Consider the following 20,356-nt stretch of genomic DNA (forward strand, 5'->3'; position numbering starts at 1 on the left):
TACGGCCATCCTGCCCTTACCACTCTTCAGGGTATCCTGCTCCCTGTGGGCTTGGAAGAGGAAAGAGCCCTGTGTACATGCCCAGCCTCTGAATGGGGGGCTGGGGAAAGGTGCTGTTCCTCGAATATAGGTTATTAAAGTAAATGCCTTTGCAGGTTTGCAGATAGAATAACCATGAGCAGCAACTGCCAAGACTGTTTCAAATGAAATACTGTTTGAAACAATGCTAGCAGTTATTTTCAGTGGATTATAAAAGAATAAAATTAGGATCACCAGTTTCTGGTAAGTTAGAGAATGAAGAGACATACCTGCCTTGTTAACCAGCCCTATACGATGCAAAAATTAATACTTCCATGTTTTTTGGTAAGTCCTCTTTTGGCCTCTCTGCTTTTGGGCTTTTTGGAACCAAAACCTCAGAAATGTTTTCTGCATATGAAACCTTTCTCCACAAAATATAAAAATGTTAGCTTCTTCTATTCCAACCCATTTTAAGCTCTGATGTTTAAGACCTTCATTAGATGACAGAGGGATTTTAGGTCAAGCACTGCCTGACTTTCACGATGATTTCCATCTGAAGGGTCTTGCATAGTGAAGTCTCTTAATGTTTTATTTAAAATTTTAGTTGGGCTCTTAACTGATGGAAAAATAAATAAAAATGAAGGGCTTACTAAGAGTACTGTGGTGAAAAAATTATGGAACGGCTTTTTCAAAAGAACTGCATGACATTTATCCGTGAGAAATATCCATTAAGTGAGTGAATAAAGTTACTGCTCTAGTTTGACATAGTAGGCAATATTTCTGTGACATAGTTTGACATAGTAGGCAATATACCTGTACGTGCAGGTGATTTACCTCTACCTCTGTTTTAAGTTCACCTTTAAAGTAATAAAACAGAAGTGGACAAAGTCTTCTTGTAATCCTGCTTTCCTATACCTCTTTGCTGTGCTGCTCAAAAGCTAACATTACAGTGAAATAAGTATTTTCACTTGGTTCACCCATAAGGGTAAGGGAAATCTGTTTGCAGTTATTGCCGGTACTGAGCTAGTATTTCTAGTTTGCACTTTGGCAGTGACCAGGGGTGCAGGATACACAGCTGAAGGCTTGGGGAGAGGGTCTCTGCCAGGGTGCTGGTTCCATGGTGAGCAGGGCTGTCTCCAGGACCTGGAGGGAGAGGAGAAAAAGCAGCCATGTGTAAGAGGTAAACAAGGGAAAACTGTATTGTTTAAAAACCTAGCTTCCAAAACGTGAAGGGTGAAGAAGCTTCAGTGAAGCTGCAGCTGCAAATATGTATAGATGTTAGTTTATTACACCTTGGTCTGCATATTTCTTGTGTTAACTGAAGCTTACCCTGAATTGTGCGTGTCTGTTAGCAGTTCATCTATGCACTAGCACGTTGTGGTGGCAGCAAATCCAGAAAGCCCACGGAAGATGAGAGTACTAAAAAAAGTGCGCACTTGAGCCATGTCCTCGGTGGCGCTAAGAGTGAGCAGTTGCACTCCTGAGGGTGCAGGTAGCAGGTTTGCCGTGGGGGGCAGCGGGGCGGCTGTGCCCGGGAGCGTGCCCCAGGCTGTGGGCAGGGGAGCGGTGCTCAGGCACTTTGCCGGCGCCCGACCCTGCAGTCGTCTTGTTGTGGCACGTGCCCGCCTGGGTGCACGCCCAGTGGGATGAGCTCGAGGAGGAGCACGGTGCGTGCATGCGTTAAACTTGTTTGCCCTTTTGTATTAGAACTAATTGTCAACAGCTGTGAGCTGGGCATAGTATTGTAATACCAATATTAATGCGCTGTTTACCTGGTGTGACTGCTGGTATATAAGGAAGCTTCTAGGAGTCTTAACTTCATTTTACTAGAATGAATTTGTGGATGTGAATTCTTTGCATGGGATTCCTCTTATGGGCTGAATTGAATATTAAATTACTCCTCAAACCGTCAAGGCAGTCCTTCAGCATCACTCATACTGAGCAAATTGTGCTGTGCTCTATGTGCCATGTACTGGCTTCAGTTGCTGAATTCTTCCAGGGCTAGGATTTTGCTCCATTCATTTACATTTTTCTTTTTCAAAGTCGGAATATTTTACTAAGGGTGAAAAATATTTTTAATGAAGTATTTTAATTTGTTCGCATGTTTCAGGCTTGTATCCCCCCATTCCTCATCAAGGTTTCACCAGATGTTTTAAATATTTTCTGAGTACATGTGCTTTCAAGGATTTTCTGCAAATCCAGTCATGTTTATCAGGCGCTGAGTCCTTGTGAAACAGTGTTGTGTTTTTCTCTACTTTATGCCTCACAGATCTGGCAGATATCTTGAGTTCTAGGACAAGAGATTCTGTATGAAAACAGATAAGATTGGTACATAGTTAGAATTTCCTTGGAAAGGAACAGAGTTTCAGACCTCTGTGGGAGGAAGGCATTTCATTGACCACATGTTTTGCAGAATTTAGTAAGTTTAGTAAGTAATTAAATCCAATCAGGCATCTTATGCTGTATCAAAAGTGATGGCTTTTGTAAGGAAAGCTGTACTTGTGTTTTTTCTTCACCTTTCCTCCTCCTCTTTTTTTTTTTTTTTTTAAACTTAGAGTGGGATATGTAACGTGTAAAGAAAATATGGTGTTTGCTTGATCTTGCCTTGGAAAAAGTTCTTGATCTTACAGTTTTAGCAAGATGGATGGTAATTTTCACTAATGGATACCTGTGTTTAATTCAGAGCTTAATTTTCACCTTGACCAGCCAAATTAAATGTACTTGTTTCATTTTAGCTATAACTATTTCCTTAGTTTTTTTTCACTTCCACTGCAATATAAACTGTCCTGTTTCCTTACTCAATTTTTCCCTCATTGTTTTTTCTGTCATCTACTTTAAGACAGCTGAAGGGCCATTTTTAACAATGAAAAGTGAGGAAATGTCAAAGGTAGGGCTGCTGATTAAGGCCCTTTGTGTGCTCGGTGCTTTCTGTCTGTAGTTATCAAGCTGCAGAACGTGAGATGCTCAGCATCTGTGATGGGGACGAGGCTTTAACCCAAGAGAAGGTTAGCTGATGACTTGATGCTCCTTCCTTCTGTTTCCATTTGCTGACTTGCAGACTGAGAACCCGGTGCAGCTGGGTTAACTTGATGGCTCATGGAAATTTTCGAAAGGAGGCAACCACTTCATATCAGCTTGTGGTCAGAAACAGAGCGAGAAAGGAAAAGAGAAGGCATGAAGAACAATAAAGCATGGATCGGAAAATGCGGTGGGGGGAAGAGGCGCTAGTGGCAAGGAATGCTTAGCTCCCTGGAGACAAATAAAAATACGTAACTGTTTCCTTGATGTTACCTTGCCATATAAACAATTACCCTAGGAGCCATATAAATCGTGTGTGATTACGAGAGAGAAGTGAGTAGGTTTCTGCTGCCCTCCCTCTCTCCCTTTCTTTCTCTCTGCAGAACTTAACTGTAGAATCTGAGACCTGGTCCATGCCAGAAACTGGGGGGGGGGGGGGGGGGGGGGGGGGAGGGAGTTTAAGACATGAAAAGGATGGGTAATCCTACATGATTACACTTTTGTTATTTCTCAAGTGTTAATCACAAAATGAAAAATGGTATTGTGTGTAATCTTAGATTTGTATAAGTGCATGATGACATTTTGAATTACCTTTCCTGAAACACAAACTGTGGATGTCTCAGATGTAGAAGACGTTCACTGAATTGCAGAGCTTTAAAAATGACAGTCCTGGGGCTTTGATGGATTCTCTGTCTCCTGAAGTCTTGAAATTAAAGTCAATATTTTTCTGTATTTCCAACAGAAGTTAAAAGACTAAATGCAGACATTATTGCACAGTGTACCTGGGCTTATGTAGGTGTTTGACAGGATGATCACAGGGTGTCTTCAGGATTTGAGTTATGAGGCTTGTTTGGAGTCTCGCCTTAGAGCTGCAGCATGTGTAACAAATGCTTCTTCGCATCCTTGGACTTGTGCTTTTCTCATTTAACATTCTTCTGTATTTGTTTTCTTAACATTTTGGGTTTTGGTGCAGTTTTTCCAGCTGCACTCTCTTGCTCTGTTTACAGTGTCCGTTCCAGATGGTTCTGTAGTCTTCCCATCCTGTCTGCTGTAGCCTGTCTTTCTCTAGCTATACTGCTGTAATACTCTTTTCTCTTGCAAACCCTCCAGAAACCTGGTTCTTGTTCATCCATACCTTGTTTTATTTGTAGGTGGACAGTGTGCTTTTTATGCTTTTTTTTTATTATTATTAAAGGAGAAAAAGAGAAAATTCACTTTATAGGTTTTTGGCAGTTATTTTTTGATTCAGTTCCTCTTTAGTGTGGACTAAGGAGGATGGACAGCATCTGGTTCCATCACTGTGGCTTGGGCTGGTCTTGTTCTTGTGCGGGACCAGCTGGTGACTGAGTGGCTACCCAGGAAACTGGGGCTGATAAAAATTCTGCATTAACTTTTTGCATTTTCTTGGCCCCTTAACAGAAACTAATCTGTTTTGGCCCAGCTAAAAAATTGATATCTTGAGCCCTTTTCTTCCCAGAGTATTTCTCCTCTTTACTGTACTAAATGGCCAACTGCTGGTGTAGCTGTACCACAGAAAAATTCCCGAGACTGTAGTTTGCAGCAATGGCTTCAAGTGTGGTCTGACTTAATTAGTAGGAAAAACCAGCTTATATCTCTGGCTGTATTAGGGACTTCATGCTGTTGTGGCATGACTGCCTACTGTTGAGCCTTCAATGCAGACGACAGTTTACCTTACAGATTTTTTTTAAAAAAAAAGAAAAATAGGTTAAAGATATAAGCCACCCCATAAATGCTAAGTATGATTACAAAATGCAAAAATGATGATGATATAAAATTCTGTGAGGAAAGCTGTGCAAGAATGCCTGTGGGCCTAGGTTTTTCTCCCTTTTCTTTTACAGCAAGAGACTAAAAATGCTTATGCAATATTAATTCAGGATATACAGCAAATTGGCATTTGGAAGCATTCAATTTTCTTCATAATTGTTCTCCATTCACTTGGCCGATTATCAGTAATTTCAGGGAATTAGAGATGCTCCTTTTAGAAGTTTCTAGTGAACTCTTTAGAATTTTCAAACAATAACAAACCTGCCACTTAGGCAGTAATTTTCCCTCTCTCTGTCCTCACACTAATGTTAGATCACTGTTTGGAAAGGCTGGACAAGCAAACTGCCACATAGTAAATCAGTAGGAAATTTTTTTCAGCTCATGCTGCTGAGTGAATTTTGATCCAAGATTTTTTTGTTTGTTTTGTTCGTGCAAAGGCATCCTCTAGTTTGGGTCCAGAGTTGTTTTTTCATGGTTGCAAGATCTTCAAAAGTATATTTTGTTGAAGAACTTAATGCTATATTTTTATAGATCGAGCCTGTATTTCTTTAGTCATCTCCAGGTGAGTTGCACAAGAATGTTGTTCAAAGCGTCTGATGTTCAGGTCTTCCCTCTTCCTCTGCTGTAAAATGAAAACATAAATGAAATTGTTAAAACCCCTTGGGAACGGGGTCATGAAGTGCCATTTACTGAAAATGTGGCTTTCTGTCCTCTGGCTGTGTCACAGGACTTGTTAAAGCACAAAGTGTGTGCAGGGACAAGAGTGGCAACCTTCTGTGGTCAGAAGGGGGTGTGGAAAAGGACTGTTTGATGGGGATGTCTGCGGCAGTGTGATTCAGTGGCCCCGTGGGGTATGTTAGGTACCTATCTATAGGTTACGGATGTTCTGAGCAGCATCGTCTCTCTGTCTCTCGATCTCTGTCTCTCCCTGTCTCCTGGCTTTAGTGGGCCAAGGAGACCCAATGTCCCAATGCGATCCCTGCGCCATCCAGGGGTGACAAGTGTGGACATCTTGAATGAGTGTGGGCTTAGAAGGTTTTGGCTCCTGTTCCTCTCAGCGTAGCTGCTTCCCAGCCATGCTGATGTGCTGCTGATGAAGAGGAGCAGTAAAGCTCATGGAGTAATATAACTGCTTTTCTCTCCAGCTATGTGGAAAGAGCAGAAATGAGTACACTTGGTCAGTGCTTTTAGTCCAGTAGTCATAGGTGATATAACCCAATTGCTTCTGAGGAATGTGTGAGCGTCCTTGCTTTACACAAACTGTTGTGGTAATATCAAATAAAACAAATATACCTGTTTGGTTTATTTTAATATGTCCTACCTTAGAATTGCCTTAAAAATCACATAAAAAGTACAATGATGCTTAGATTTCAAGAACTGATAAAACCTGGGGAAGGTGAGTGAGGGGTGCTTGGTGCTGAGTGTGGAATGGGGAGCCCAACCTGCCATCCTGTCCAGCAGCAGTGTGTTTTGTAGGACCTGTGTCCAAGAGTTGTTCCTCCACGAGTGGCCTTTCCTCTTGCTCACTTTTGCATGATGAAGAGCCCTTCTCAGAAATATTCTATTGTGGAGAGGAGGAGATGCATTCTGTTATTAAGATTTAGACTTGATTTCCCACATATGCTTAGGCTTGGCTCCCTTTTAAAAACTTTTCAGGAGGTTTGCATTTTGCATGTGTTGCATGACCAGTGGATAAGTTTTCTCTGCTCCTAAATTTGAACTTTGAATCTAAGAGGGTGTTGAACGTCCTTTGGAAGGAAGTATTTTCAAGTGCTTTAAAAATACATAAATCAAAATCTTATCTGAGACATAAAAGTGAACTATGTAATGAACTTTTAAAATAGTTTTACAAATTCCAGAGACGAAACACGAAGTTATGAATTTGTTCTCAGAAAGCTATTTAGTTTCAGAAATATTTAAGAAATATTTTTAGTGTTTACATGAATGATATGGAAGATAAAATTTCAGTTTCTGTGCAGACAAGATCCCAACTAAAACTAATGCATGTGTGTATGAATACAAATTTACCGTTGTTCTGCGGTGACCTTAAAAAACATCTGCATGAGGGTTCTCTGTTTTAAATAGCCATTTTATTTGTAGTGATGAGTAAGTATCTTAGATATTATTTAATGCCGTAGTTTTTTGACATCTCATATGAAATATTAAATACACTAGCTCTCATATAGTTGTTAAAATACTCTGTCTTCAGAGATTATACAAACATAGGTAACTAAACAATAGCAAGCTATTTTTCTGCTCTTATTTTATGTGAAATTTAAGATAGCTACTTTTTTAAAAACAATAAAGTAGTTTTTTTTTGTCAGAAACACCATGTTTAATGTAAAAATAGTGTAGTTTGGCAAAATATACGTGAACAATTTCTTAGAAGTTCACTTTCAGATTTTGAACTAAGCACTTCATAAAACCGAAGCAGTTTCTTGCTAGAAGCACATTGACTGCTTGATGCACACTGCAGAGAGGTTGATGATCTGTGAGAGCCTGTGGATGTTCTAGTTGCAGTCATTTGTACATCTTCCCCATGTTTATTCTGTGAATGTCCAGGTGCTGTGTACAAACCGGATTAGGATGCATAGATTGAAAAATCAATATGCTAGGGAGGTCTCAATACCAGAAAGCTTTCTAAATTCTAATGTAAGATAAAAATGATGATACTTAGACTTGTTCCGTAAAATCCATTGCTCTCAGGTGAGTTAAAGAAATACATCAGTACAGGAGATTGCTCTTTTCTCCTGCGGCTTTCTTTTAGTGGTTATCTGATATGACTTTCTTCCTTTTGAGGAGTGGAAAATATCTGAATACCATTTCACAGAGACATCATGGAGAACTTAAGCGAAAAAATATTATTGGAGTGAATTTTGGTTTTGGTTGTAGCAGCATCATCTTACAGAAATGCAGCTACGAGGTGGGTAGGGGAAGCCTGTGGATGCTGAGGATTGGTCGCCATAGTGCTCTTACAGCTGCCCTTTACATCCTGACCGCAGCATCAAAGTGTAGCTTGAGCACTCATCCAGAAAGGTAGCTCCTCCTTTGCGTCTTCATTTTGACGGTTGGATGAATAGTGACCCTTCCATGTTCCTGCTTAACTCCTGATTGACTTTTTCTCATTGACTGAGGCTGTTAGGCTTGACACTGCAGGGGCTGTGTATGCGTGCATGGCATTTGGGGAAGCGAGTACTCTGTCCGTCAGCCCACGTGCAGGCAGCCCTGGCCACAGCCTCACATGGACTAGAGGAACTGTAGTTCTTTTCTTTACCCAGTTTCTCTTCTGTGTGTCCTCTGTAGAGGTTTTGCCAGCTTGTTATCTTTCAGCAGGAAAGCCTTGGAGAGAGCAAGGTGTATGTAGTAGTAGTATGAGGCATTTAACTGGGTTCGGGTGCAGAAGGGACCTTCAGTTGCTAGATCCATTGTAACAGCATTTTTCTTCTGCTCTGTGGAAAATTTAGTCTGTTGTAATGGCTTTGCAGATTATTCTTGTCCAGCAGACTACTTGCAGGGCTATTCCTGGTTATCCTGTCCTGGGCTATTGATTTTCCTTTGAATCTGTTGGGATTCTTCTTGTTCAAGCAACAGACTCCAATTATCCATACTAATGGAAGAGGACCAAGTAATACGTGCTGTTTGTCCCCTCCTTTTCTCATTTCACTGTATCAATACATTTTGGCCTGCAGAGCAATAAATACCTCATTAATCTCCTTTGAAAAATGGAACAGAATGAAAACTCTGTAATACTATATATAAACAAAAATAATAACTTTAAAAAATAGGAAAAATTTTGTAAAATAAAATGTGTCCAGCTCATGTTCCCTTTCTGTGCACAGATATTTCAAATTGTTGTAGCACATTCTAGGATGAGACAAGGAGGGAGGCTTGTGGTGTGGAGACAGCTTGGAAGAGTTAGCTGCTGGGAAGCTGACAAATTCTGGCACAAAGTATATACCATAGCATTTCAGTAAATATCTTCTGTTAGTTCTGGCTAAAGCTGTTTCTCCACTAAGATGATCTTCATCTCTGGGCTAGAACCAATCACAAATTATAATGAAAATTGGCAACTGCAAGCATGAAAAGTCATTGATCCAAAAATTCATGAACTGTCTTTCATGTAGTGAGATTTCTTTTTGAACTTCAGCTGAGGCTCTTTCTATTTGCTAATTCTTGGTTTTGAACTTTTAGGAATAATTTTTAACTCCCTTCAGCTTTGGCAATGTGATATAAAAAAAGAAGTTGAGAGGTGTGTATTTAAATATGCAGTGTAACTGTGTGCTTCCAGAGTTGTAAAAGAGATCGTAAAAAAAAAAAAAGGGGGGGGCCAGGCGGTTAGGGGGTCCTGAGAAAAAGAAAAGAAGAAAAAAGATGTTGCTAACATTTCAAGGTGTAGAAAGTTTTCTACATTTTCAGAAGAGAACAATTCAGACTCCGTCTTGTTGTTGCAAGGAACTTTGTAAAGTACATGTAAAGATAGACAGGAATGCTCAACTTTGCACGTTTCAAGCAGTAGCTAGGTCTCCTACTACTCATTAGGCATGATTTTAAAAAAGAATGGAATAGAGTTTACTGTTATAATATGTTTCTAGTAAAGAAGAATTAAAGATGTCTGTTGGTCTGTCACCCCTTGGAGAGCAACAGATGTTTTATTGTCCCACTGTGGGCGTTATCTGAACAATTTAACTAACAACTTCCAATGTAGTCTAAATTGCCTTACTCCCTGTTTGGCTACTGGAAACACTGGAGTTTACTGCAGAAAGTGATCTTTAACCTTGAGAGTTAATGAGAAGATTTCAGCCTGTTGTGCTGATAGCTGGAGCTTCTTATTTCTCACTCATGTAATTGGAAAGAGCATGTTTGGATGCTGATAGGTTTGTGTAGTCCCTAAACTTCACATCTTCCCAGACCGTTGTCTGACCTACCCCCAGTGAAAGGTCAGGCATAGCATCACATCTTTTGCAGAGAGCTGCACTATCTGCCCTGCCACGTCATGGGCATGGCCACTCTGCCCATGTGGCCATGCCACCATGAGGAGGGTTGGTGGCATTTAATCTCATTACTTAAACACGCAAATACTTGATTTGTCTTCGGGGATTCAGCTTGATACTTGTTGCTGAATGACAGAAAATAATATTGTTGAGATCTTTATGCTCTGTGCTTTGCCTTTGAGCTCTAGTAGTCCCGGCATACAGAAAAGCCTTCTGCTAAAAATTGTCTGCCTGAGCACATGGGGTGGCATGACGTGGCCTTTTCCTTGTTCTGCTTGAGTTCTTTTACTGTTCCTGGTCATCAGCAGCAGATACGAACTCAGAAAAATGTTAACTCGCAGAAATTTGATAATACCTTAATTGAGAGCGTGTTTCATGAATGTACCAACGTGTTTCTAATAATCCTAGTAAATGTTTCTGTCATGGAAACAAGAACAAGTGCCATTAACATTGCAGAAGCTGTTAGTAATTTTTAATAGTTGTACAGGACTATGTTCGCTCTATCGTATTATAGATGTTAGTTGTAATCTTTTTTTGCCATGTTGGAAAATCGGTGGTGTGCAGTAGAAGCTGTTCCTTCCCATGTGTTTTTTTTTTCTTTATTTTTTGTGGGTATAGCTATGAAAATGCATGCACAGATGATTTCTGACCAAAAAAAACCCAACCAAACACCCTTTAAATTATTGTAGCCAAGTTTTCATGGTTGTCTTAACTATTATGCTTCAGTTAAAAATCTGTCTAAATAATTTCCTAATGAAGCTGCGTGGATTTCAGGTAATGCAGGTTCAGATCCACCTCCAGATACTAACATCCTAAAGTTGTTGCCTTCTTCAGCTTGACAGTAGCCTGTGAGCTGGTTGTAAGCAATCATTTTTAGATCTCAGAAAAACCCCAGCTGGGGTTTTGATGATTCCTGTGCACCTCTGCAGTGGAGCGAGGCTGCAGCCGGCCGTGCTGGCCCCAGCCTGCAGGGAGGAGAGGCCGGGTCCCCAGTGCCTTCTCCACAGTGAGGAGGTTCTGCCCCACAGAAATGTGGGGGTGCGCCAGATTGACAGTTAAACTGTTTCAAAGATGGAGTATTCATCTGATGACTGGCAAAGAAATATGCCTTCCCTCACTGTTTCAAACATAAATGAGGTAAACAACCATCATACACAACTTGTTCACAGTTCATTTAGATAAGATACTGACAGCATCCCACTGCTGCCCATTATTTACCATACCGTGTCTAAACACTGGACTATTCGGTGGTGGCCCCATTGTGATCTCTTCTAATTTAGAAGTTTTGTTGTTTTTTTCCCCCCTTCTAAACCCCAGTAGAAATGCTGATGGTTTTCATTTCATTGCTGTTTGCCCAGGAAATAGCTGGTGGGTAGGGTTTCCTTCACCAGGCAGGAGCCGCAGAGGTGATGCTGATGGGCAGCATGGAGGCTCCACAGCCCTCTGGGGCTGTGCAGACCATTAACTTTTTGAAAAGACAATTAGCATCATAATTCATGAGCCAGCGAATGCGGCATTAGGTTCTGATGGAGAGTAGGGAAGGAGAGAGATTCCCATACCAGCTTTATAAGGACTTGTGTAACAGCAAGTCCCTTGCTAATTACACGCGTACCTCCTGAATGACAATTAAGCATGTTTAAGTCTTTGGTATCTGGTTATGATCCACATAGGAATTCCCACCTCACGTATGAGGTGATGTAGTGGTGCATGAGGCTGTGTCAGCAACAGATGTTGATAGAAAGTTGATTCTAGTATGAGTCAGAAATGGATATAGACTGACAAGTAGTGCTGGACCCCTAGTATCGGGTACTGCAGAGTAACGGCACTTCTACCCACCTGTTTCCTCATCCAAAGGCACAGTGATGGCCTGAGGAGCAGAACAGAGTCATGACATTAGCAACCACAGCAGGCTTTCTCTGGCTGAAACTCACTGAAAGAACTGTGGTGTGTATTATACACATGATATAATTTCTGGTTGTTCCCAACTGAGCTCTTCAAGTTACAATCTAAATCCTACGGTTGCATCTCTCCAGGAAAAAGTTGCAAACATCTTCCTCTAAGTGAGCCTTTCTGAGCCTACCCAAAGCATTTTGACCAGAAATAATACACAGTTTTCACATCACTGCATTGTATTCACTAACAGGAGCAATTTTACCATTCAGTTTTAGGGGATTTGTCGAAGTTGTGGTAAGAAAAATATTTGCCAGCTTCCTTCCTGTGTCTCAGAGCAGCGAAGCCTTATCAACTCAAAGCAAGTAGCCACTGCAGACCTTTGCCTGCACTGCACAATGACTTGTGAATGCAGATACAAAATAGAGTCTTCATTATAATATAACTAAATATCAGTGTCTTATTAGCAAGCCATGATGTTTGATGTAAGCAGAACTTCAACAGTAGCAAAGTTGATGATGCTTCTACTGTCACATAAGTGTTTGAAGTAGTAATGAGCAGGATGCTATTTTGCAAAAAAGTTTGTAACATCTGGGGGACTAGAAGTGCTTTTTTCCTAGATTTGTAGCAATAGTGTGAAACAGGTGAAGAGGTAATCCGGAATGTTTTCAGGAAACCTGTGAAGAATGTACCCAAAAACTGAGACTGCAGCTCATTAAAACATACTGAAACATTTTTTATTGACAGAGACGAGTAGAACATTTGTAAGATCTGACATTTTTGTCTTTTCTTTTGGCATGCAAAGATACTTGCATTTTAGAAAAAAGCCCAGAGAAAGGAGATGGAGAAGGGTGTAGGTAATTAAATTTTAATTTCGGTTTTAAAGATCTTTCTCTAATTAGCTTTAAAAGTCAGTGTCTAAGTAAATTGAGTTTCAAGGTGCAATCATCTTTTTCCTCCCGGATCTCAGTATTCAAAAGTAAGAAGAAAGACTATTAGAGAAATAGAAGGAAGATTGTTATTTTAAAGGCCTTTCAAGATAAGGTTTTAACATAACCTCATTATTAAAATATAACTGTGGCAGGTTGATGTTTTCTTATTTTTGAATTTCAAAGTCATTGAGGAGTCACGGTTGGGAAAATGGAAAACTTAGATTCTATTAAAAGAAATTGAAAATGATAGTAGAAGGTAAGGACTTTTTTTCTTTCTTTTGCTTTGTTGTAAGACTTTTTTTTGGTGGCTTGGTTGCATTCTTTTTACTGCCGTCCATTCTTCTAGAGACGTTTGTTTTTTTCTGAGTCGGTTTTGATCATAGGCATGCTAATATAGTGTCTTGTATTTCTTAAAGGTATGCTAGCATGCAGTAGATTTTTGTTTATACATTTTACACAGCCAAGAGTATTTTCTCTTAAATTTACGTGACAGTTAGGGACACATGCACACCTGTCAGATTTTGCAGGCTGTGTGTAAGAGTCCCACGACCTGCCTTGTTCATCTGCCATCTGCTAGACCACGTTGTGCATTTTTAGTGCCACGGTATGGCCTCTGCCCCGAGCCACTGCTGATGTGGCTGCCTGTGCCTGCCAGGTCTCCAACTGCATGGGGCAGTGGTACGAGGAAAACAGAATAATTGTGATTTGTCATGATTTTAATGTGCGAATGCTTGTAAATGTGCCATTTGAAAACCAAAGAAATAAGAAAGCAGAGAACAATATTTGATAACATTGACAATATGTCTATGAGGAAGTATATAAGCTGTGGTTTGAAGATGAATATGAATAGAAGGATAACTGAAAACAGTTGGCTTTGTACATGAAGTAGTTATTAATATCTGGAATTGCGTGAAGTTAACAGTGATTTTTTTTTTTCCTGTGTAAGAGGAATGTCAGTCTTTTTATTTAACCAAGACTTCTGAATGTAGAGAAAGTAGTTTTAGAATTTGATGTTTTTAAGCATAAACGTCTTTTCAAGTAAAGAAATGCTAATTATCTAAGCTATGTTATCTTAAGCTTTTTTTGTAATTCTGAAAGGGATAGCTGGCATTTGTAGGTGAATGATGCACAATTGATGTAATATTTGCAAATGTTAAAGCATTTGATGAAATTTATGCGTCTTGGAAATCACAAGTTAATGTGAACATAAACACTTCAGTATGGTTTGAAAATCAGAGTAGAAATCTTAAAAGTGGGTGCCAACCTTCGTCAAGAGATTGTTATCCAGTAGGGTGTCATGAGGATTCCTGTTAGTTTTGGTTTTATTTAACATCTTTAAATCTGGGAGAAGCAGTACTGTAAAGAGTATATTAATTAAATTTCCAGATGTTGATAAACTGGGAAAGGAGAAGACTATGAATGGAGGAAAGATAAATAATCCAACAGAGATGTAGTACACATACTGGAAAAATACAATTCAATTCAGCCGAATAAATAGAAGCTAACATATAAGAATATTGATCTAAACTGAACATATACTTTAACAAAACAAAGATGCTGAAGTGAGGCTATACAAAAAGTTTTAGGATTTCTGTGGATGTTCTGGATTGATACCAATGCAATAAAATACCCAAATGTGGTTATTCTTTACTATGTATTAGTGTTAAAGTTCAAAAAACAGACAGGGAGGATACTCTTTTTAAGACAGCACTGAGGGTATTTCATAAGAGAAGTACACTATTCTGAGCATCTTCTGAACAAGTTAAGACCTGAATAATATTTACAAAAATGAACAGCGATAGAGGATTAAGAGAGGCCGAGGTGAATTTTTGTGCTGCGCAGCACCGTTTAGGGGAAAATTGCTATAATTGTCTGTGACACATGAAAGGAAAATATAGTTTTGTAAGTGAGGGGGAAATAACTAGTAACAGGAGGATAAACTTGGGAAAACAGTACAAATTTAGAAGAAAAAATTGTGAAGATTCTGACCAAGTAAAGAGTATTCATTTTGGGAAATGCTGCAAATTCTTTTACTAAATAGTTGTTAGTTAAAAGTGGAATGGCTTCTAGGGGAGAAAAAAATAGTGCTCTGGGCTATGAGGAGAGACTTGGTGGTGTATATATATCTTCTTCCTTTGCTGTTTTGTCCAAAAGTACGTTTCTGAAAAGATGCAACTGGTGGTAGCTTTGCAGTCCTACTGTTTCGCATCCCTCCCAGCAGCCATCTCCATAGAGCATGCCTGAGCTTGCTCAGACAGATGATGCCGTTGTCCAGGGAGTAGTTCTTCCTTCACCTCTTGGTACTGCTTATGTTTTTAATATTTTTTCTTTTCTAATTCAAGATTCCTACATTTAATTTGCACTGTTAATCTTGTACAGAACTGCTGGCTTATGTCAGCTGCTGCTAGGGTTTAATGCAGTTTGTAGATAAATTCACAATCAACTGTTTTTTGTCTCCAGCTGTTTTTCTTCTGTCTGAAGAGAAAAAGCTTTGAAGACCTGTGTGGTAGCCCAGTTTGCAGCAGCCTCAGGGGTTGTTGGAAGTTACCACTGTCTTGTCTCTAGAGGTTTGCAAGAATGAAAGTTGAACCAATTTGGTTTCAAGCTTTTGAAGGTCATAAGGGATGTTTGGTGCTCACTGGGTCCACTGAGTGGAACGAGGAGCTGAACTGAACCCCAGAACAGTTTCATGGTGCCGACGTAGGCTCTCTGTATGTGTTGTGTATGCAACACACCTCAACATACATATATATCTACAGGCTCACTTTCAGAAACTCCAAGTAACTTCCTTGGTGAAAGCTACTCTTTCCCACAGAGTTTTTTGGTTTTACTGAATCATCGTTTTCCCAGAGAAAACTCTTGCATGTAAAGGGTGGGGGGAAGTCCTGTTCAGGTCTAGTCATCAGTTGTGGGCCTGATGGTCCGTCTGAGGTGGTCAGAAATGACCATAAGACCATTTTTCATTTCTGTTCCTTAAATTCACTGCACGCCAAACTGTGCAAGCTGCCAGTGGCACTGAGAAGCTGAAACAGCAGTTGAATCTTCAGAGTAAAATTGTCTTGGCTGTGTTATATAAATATATGTGTGTATTTTTCTAGTCATGCCCTCCAAGCTGACATCTGAGAGGAAATTGGTATGGGAAGGTATATATTAGCTCTGCACTGAGACCACCATCCTTTGTGCTGAATGCCTGCATGCAGGACGACATATTCGGCTTTATGGATGAAATTTGCCAGATCCTCAAACGCTTTTGCTTGTGAGCATATTTGAAAATCAGAGAAGGCGATGACCCTTTTAAAATAAAAATGGAATTGCTGGCAGGAAGGAAAGGTACAACTCTGTGTTCTTAACATTTAAAGATGGTTATAAAATGTATATTGGCTGTTTTTATAATTTATAGTGAAACTGCTGTTGCTTTTAATAAAATGAGACTCCCAGTCAGAATTTCATGATTATGAATGTGAGCATTTTGTTACGCAGCTTGGATTTATCCTACAAATAACCATTTTCTAGCAGAACTGTGGCCATATACATAGCTTAATGGGATTCTCTGTCATACATAATTCTTTCTGAAGTTACAGTGTTGGACTCGTTGCTGAATACTCGAAGTCCTTGAATGTGGCTCAAGAACTGAGTTAGTGGTAACTTTCATGGTTTTTAATTTAATTTTTCTTTAATTCTTAGACTTTTAAAACTTCCTGTAATTCCTTATTAGATTTACTGTCTCAAGTGCTTATTTAAAAGGCACCTTAGCTGCAGAAGCAAATCAATATTTACAGTGCATTAGTGCCACAGAGAATTTGAAGCCTTGTGATTAGAGTTCATTGCTGTTTTATCCACTCTTCAAAGAAACCACAGACTTCAAACGGTATCAGCCATCATCCTGGAATCAGTGACATTGCATCGGTCCCATGCGTACTTCATCTTGTGGTTTAATTATTAAGTTCCTTTTCTTTGATTTTCCTTTTAATATTTCAAAGTATATCCTCTTCAAATCTGTAAATTCAGGTAAACCAGAAGATTGTAACCAACAATATATCGATAGAAAAATCTGTTCAATATGTGCTTTTTTGTTGTTGTTTTAATGGAGAGTATCAGAACCCAGTTAGAATCGTCTCTCAGAATAGAACTGGAGACAGGAATGCAGGAGATTAGATTTACAACTTGTGGTTAATATAGTATGAATAAGATTTAATTCTTGGATTAATACCCGGAGTGGTATTGGCCATTGCCAAGCAGCATACACTAGAGCTAGCTCCCTGTGCTTGTCCCATACCATCAATAAAAAGAAAAAAATTACCATACGTTTCAATTTCTACTTTAACTGGGAAATACATAGATCCAACATGCCCAGATTGTTGTCTTTTATAATTCACTTTTTTTGGTGAAGTTTGGTTAGTAATACAAATCACTTTTATGTATGGAACCATTTTCATAAGGAGAGACTAGAATCAATCATGTTCTAGCTTTGTATTGACACAATACATTTTTTTCCCAGATTTGGAGAAGTGTTCAATAAATGACTGAAAATATCTCAATAACTAACCTCACTAAAATGAAACAGGTCATATTAAAGGTGTCTCATCAGCAAACAGATTTTGTAGAGAAACTTCTCTTGTTAATATTTGGGAATTCCGTTGCATAATTAACTTTCTGTATCATGAAAAGCCTCTGCTACTTAGCGTGGTCCAGACTGTCAGGTTTTTGCTACAAAGCAAAAGGCAAGGCAGTGGTGATTGCTTGCTTGCTTCCAGAAGTGCTGACTTAAGTTCCAGTTTCTTCCTCTCTTTCTTTGCTGGCAATTTGGTTTCTCTTGTTACAGAAGAGTTTCTTACAGGAGTTCACCCAACTGAACTTTTGTTTTGTCAAGTAGTTTGAAGAAAGGGTGTAAAAATACAAGAACATTTTTCTATCACTGTACTTATATATAGATATGCAAGCATAAGGAGCAAGTGAACTCATGTTTGAAAATTGTAATTCTCTGTTGCGGGGTGGGTAGCTAAGCAAACGGGATAATGTGTATGGGCTGCTGCTTGGAGCAAATACAGATTGGTATTTTTCTTAAGTGGCACTACATACTACAGAGCCACTTTCTTGCCCAGGCTAATCTAATAAATGAGAGTGTATGTTCAGGGCTAAGCCAGCAGCACAGGCACCGCTGTTAATGGGTCACTTCATTACACTTTGCGGGGCCGTGGCTGGGACTGCAGCTGCGCCACCTTTGTTACAGAGACCTCTTGCGATTTGGTAGTGTACTTTTATTACGTTTGCCATCTAGGGGGAAATGAGAGGCTTTACCTTCATCTACTTTATGAAACTTGAAGTAGTTGAAGACAAAGCAATCAAAGAAAAACCCTCTGAGTTTATGAGTATATACTGAGTAATCAAAATCAAAGTAGAGTTAAATCAGACCATAGTTAATTTTCTGTGTAAGTAAAGTGTCCTTTTTTTGAAGTAGTCTTTTAATTACTTCTAGTTCTCTTATACACACACATATAAATATGTACATATGTATATATTTATAAAGGAAAACAATTTTTTTGCTAGAAACTAAAATTTATTATTATCTTTGTTATGAAAATAATACCAAAAAGACTTTTCAAAGGAAAGAGAAATAGAACAGCTATTGTGTAATTAATTTATGTTTACATAAATTAATTCTCTTATTCTTGTATACCAGGGTGGACATGAAATAGAATAACTGTTTGGTGTTTAGTCCTGTAACACTTCTGTGTACCTCAGCAGCACAAGTCTTAGTTGTTAAAAATAATAAAAAAAGAAACTTCTCACACATTTTCTATGACATGACTTACTGTATTTCTCACTGTCTTTATAATGCCATGCAAAATAAGACTCTATATTTTAATACCGTTGTATGTAGTCTTAACATAAAGCTATTGTAAAACTTAAGACTAGTCACTTAAACTCCTGTCGTTGTGTTTTCTTGCTAGTATTGAGAGATGTGCACCTTCAGCTTCCTCGGGAACTGTTTCATCAGTGTGTTAAAAAATGGCCTGGCTTTCATTGTCAGGTGTTGCTCAGTGTGCCTTTCCCTGTGACTCTGCTGCTTATGTGTCGTAGCTTTCACCTTTTCCTTTTCTGCTTTGCATTCAAGGTTCCCAGTGCAGCAGTAAAGAGAAATACAACTGATAAATCATGTCCCCTCTGTTCCGATGCCGAGTGGGAGAGTGTTAAGAGGTCACAAATACAGGCAATGAAACCTCTGTTTGGGCAAGGAGACGATAGATGTGTGGATATTTTTTGTAGGATAATAAATGAAATTGGAAAAAATTAAGTTGTATTTCAAGAGAAACTAACTCTAATGTGCCATCAAAGTTTCCAGAATGGATTTGACCTCTACATATATTAAAAAACCCTATCTCTTTCCAATCAGTCTACCTGGCTGCTGCATCGTTTATTACTAACAAAATATTTTTCTCCTGTCAGTCATGCCAGCTGGAAAGCGAAGGGAATCAGGGTAAATCAGCACAGATCTTGTTTCAGCTGTCAAGAAGATGCAAAGGAAGAATGCAGAATGGAGAATAGTCACTTCCATAAGTTTTGAGAAAGAAATGGAGAGAATATTTTAGAAAGCAAGGAGGCTGCCTTTTGCTGCAAAGAAGCTCTTGTGCAGCTTCTTGCAAGCATGGGGTGCTGGCAGTGCCCATGCCACAGCCATGGCAGAGGGGTGGGAGACGCGTTGTCCTAGCCCACCCCTTCATTGTCACCAGGCTATTGAATGTTGGCCTTTGGCTAATTGCTCTTTAAAATACCTGGAAGTCACCTTAGCCTCTTAGTTTTTCAAACATATACTTTTTTTTTTTTTTATTTTACACAACAACCGATGGACAGTAGCAATGCTGTGTTTGTAACTGTAAAGCCAACAAGCTGTGCTAGGTTCAAAGAGCTTGGTTTGGCCTCGTCTGGCTCCTCATGTGGCCAGCGGCACGGCTGTGATTTTGAGAAAGCAGACCTTGTCCTTGAGGAACTATGCTGAGGTCAAAAACTCCTTACTCTGTGAAACCACATTTGTGAAAACCACCCATCCAGAGCTTGAAAAAATATTTTTTTTAATGTGAAAGACATTTTAAATCTAGTCAGTGTTTGTTTACTGTCTGTTTTATTCTTCAGATATGCCTCTTCATGTCCGACGTAGTAGTGACCCTGCACTGATTGGCCTCTCAACCTCTGTAAGTGACACAAATTTTTCTTCAGAAGAGCCTTCACGGAAAAACCCTACAAGGTGGTCCACGACAGCAGGCTTTCTCAAGCAGAACACCCCTGGTGTACCCAGTGCTCATGAAAGAAAGGTATATTTCTTTCCCCATCTTTATCCAATTGATGACAAAAGTGCATGAGTCTTGAATTGTTGTTCTGTCACTTCCTCCTAGTTTAAACTTGTGTTCTCTTTATCCACCAAACATCATCATCAGCAGCAGAGGAGTGTCTGAGTCGCACACGTGTCGCCCTCAGGAGACTCTCAGTGATGCCCACAGCAGGGGTTCGAAAAAACTTGATTTTGCCATTAACTGTAGTTGAAGCTCTGATTACTCATTACTTTGTAAAGCAGGACCTAAATGCTGTCACGTGTTTTCTTTGAATGCAAATAGGTCATGTCTATAATGATTTTTACTGATCTCCATAGAAGTCCTAATGTCAATGAATAATCTGCATGCCCACAGCTGGGCTGGTCTGTCTTTCTGACATAGCACTGCTAGTTTT

The 20,356-nt window shown here is 39.4% G+C and overlaps 1 protein-coding gene across 22 annotated transcripts in view; it reads left to right on the plus strand.

Annotated features, from left to right (window-relative positions):
• The window catches only part of PARD3 (par-3 family cell polarity regulator), a 464,268-nt gene that overhangs the window by 167,419 nt on the left and 276,493 nt on the right, over window positions 1-20,356 (plus strand). For all 22 annotated transcript variants that reach the window (XM_075082466.1, XM_075082475.1, XM_075082472.1 and 19 more), the window contains exon 4: window positions 19,766-19,944. In XM_075082466.1, coding sequence (XP_074938567.1) covers window positions 19,766-19,944 — 179 coding nt within the window. The remainder of the gene's footprint in view (window positions 1-19,765; window positions 19,945-20,356) is intronic.

The sequence above is a fragment of the Phalacrocorax aristotelis genome, chromosome 2, assembly GCF_949628215.1.
Source record: "Phalacrocorax aristotelis chromosome 2, bGulAri2.1, whole genome shotgun sequence".
Lineage (NCBI taxonomy): Eukaryota > Metazoa > Chordata > Aves > Suliformes > Phalacrocoracidae > Phalacrocorax > Phalacrocorax aristotelis.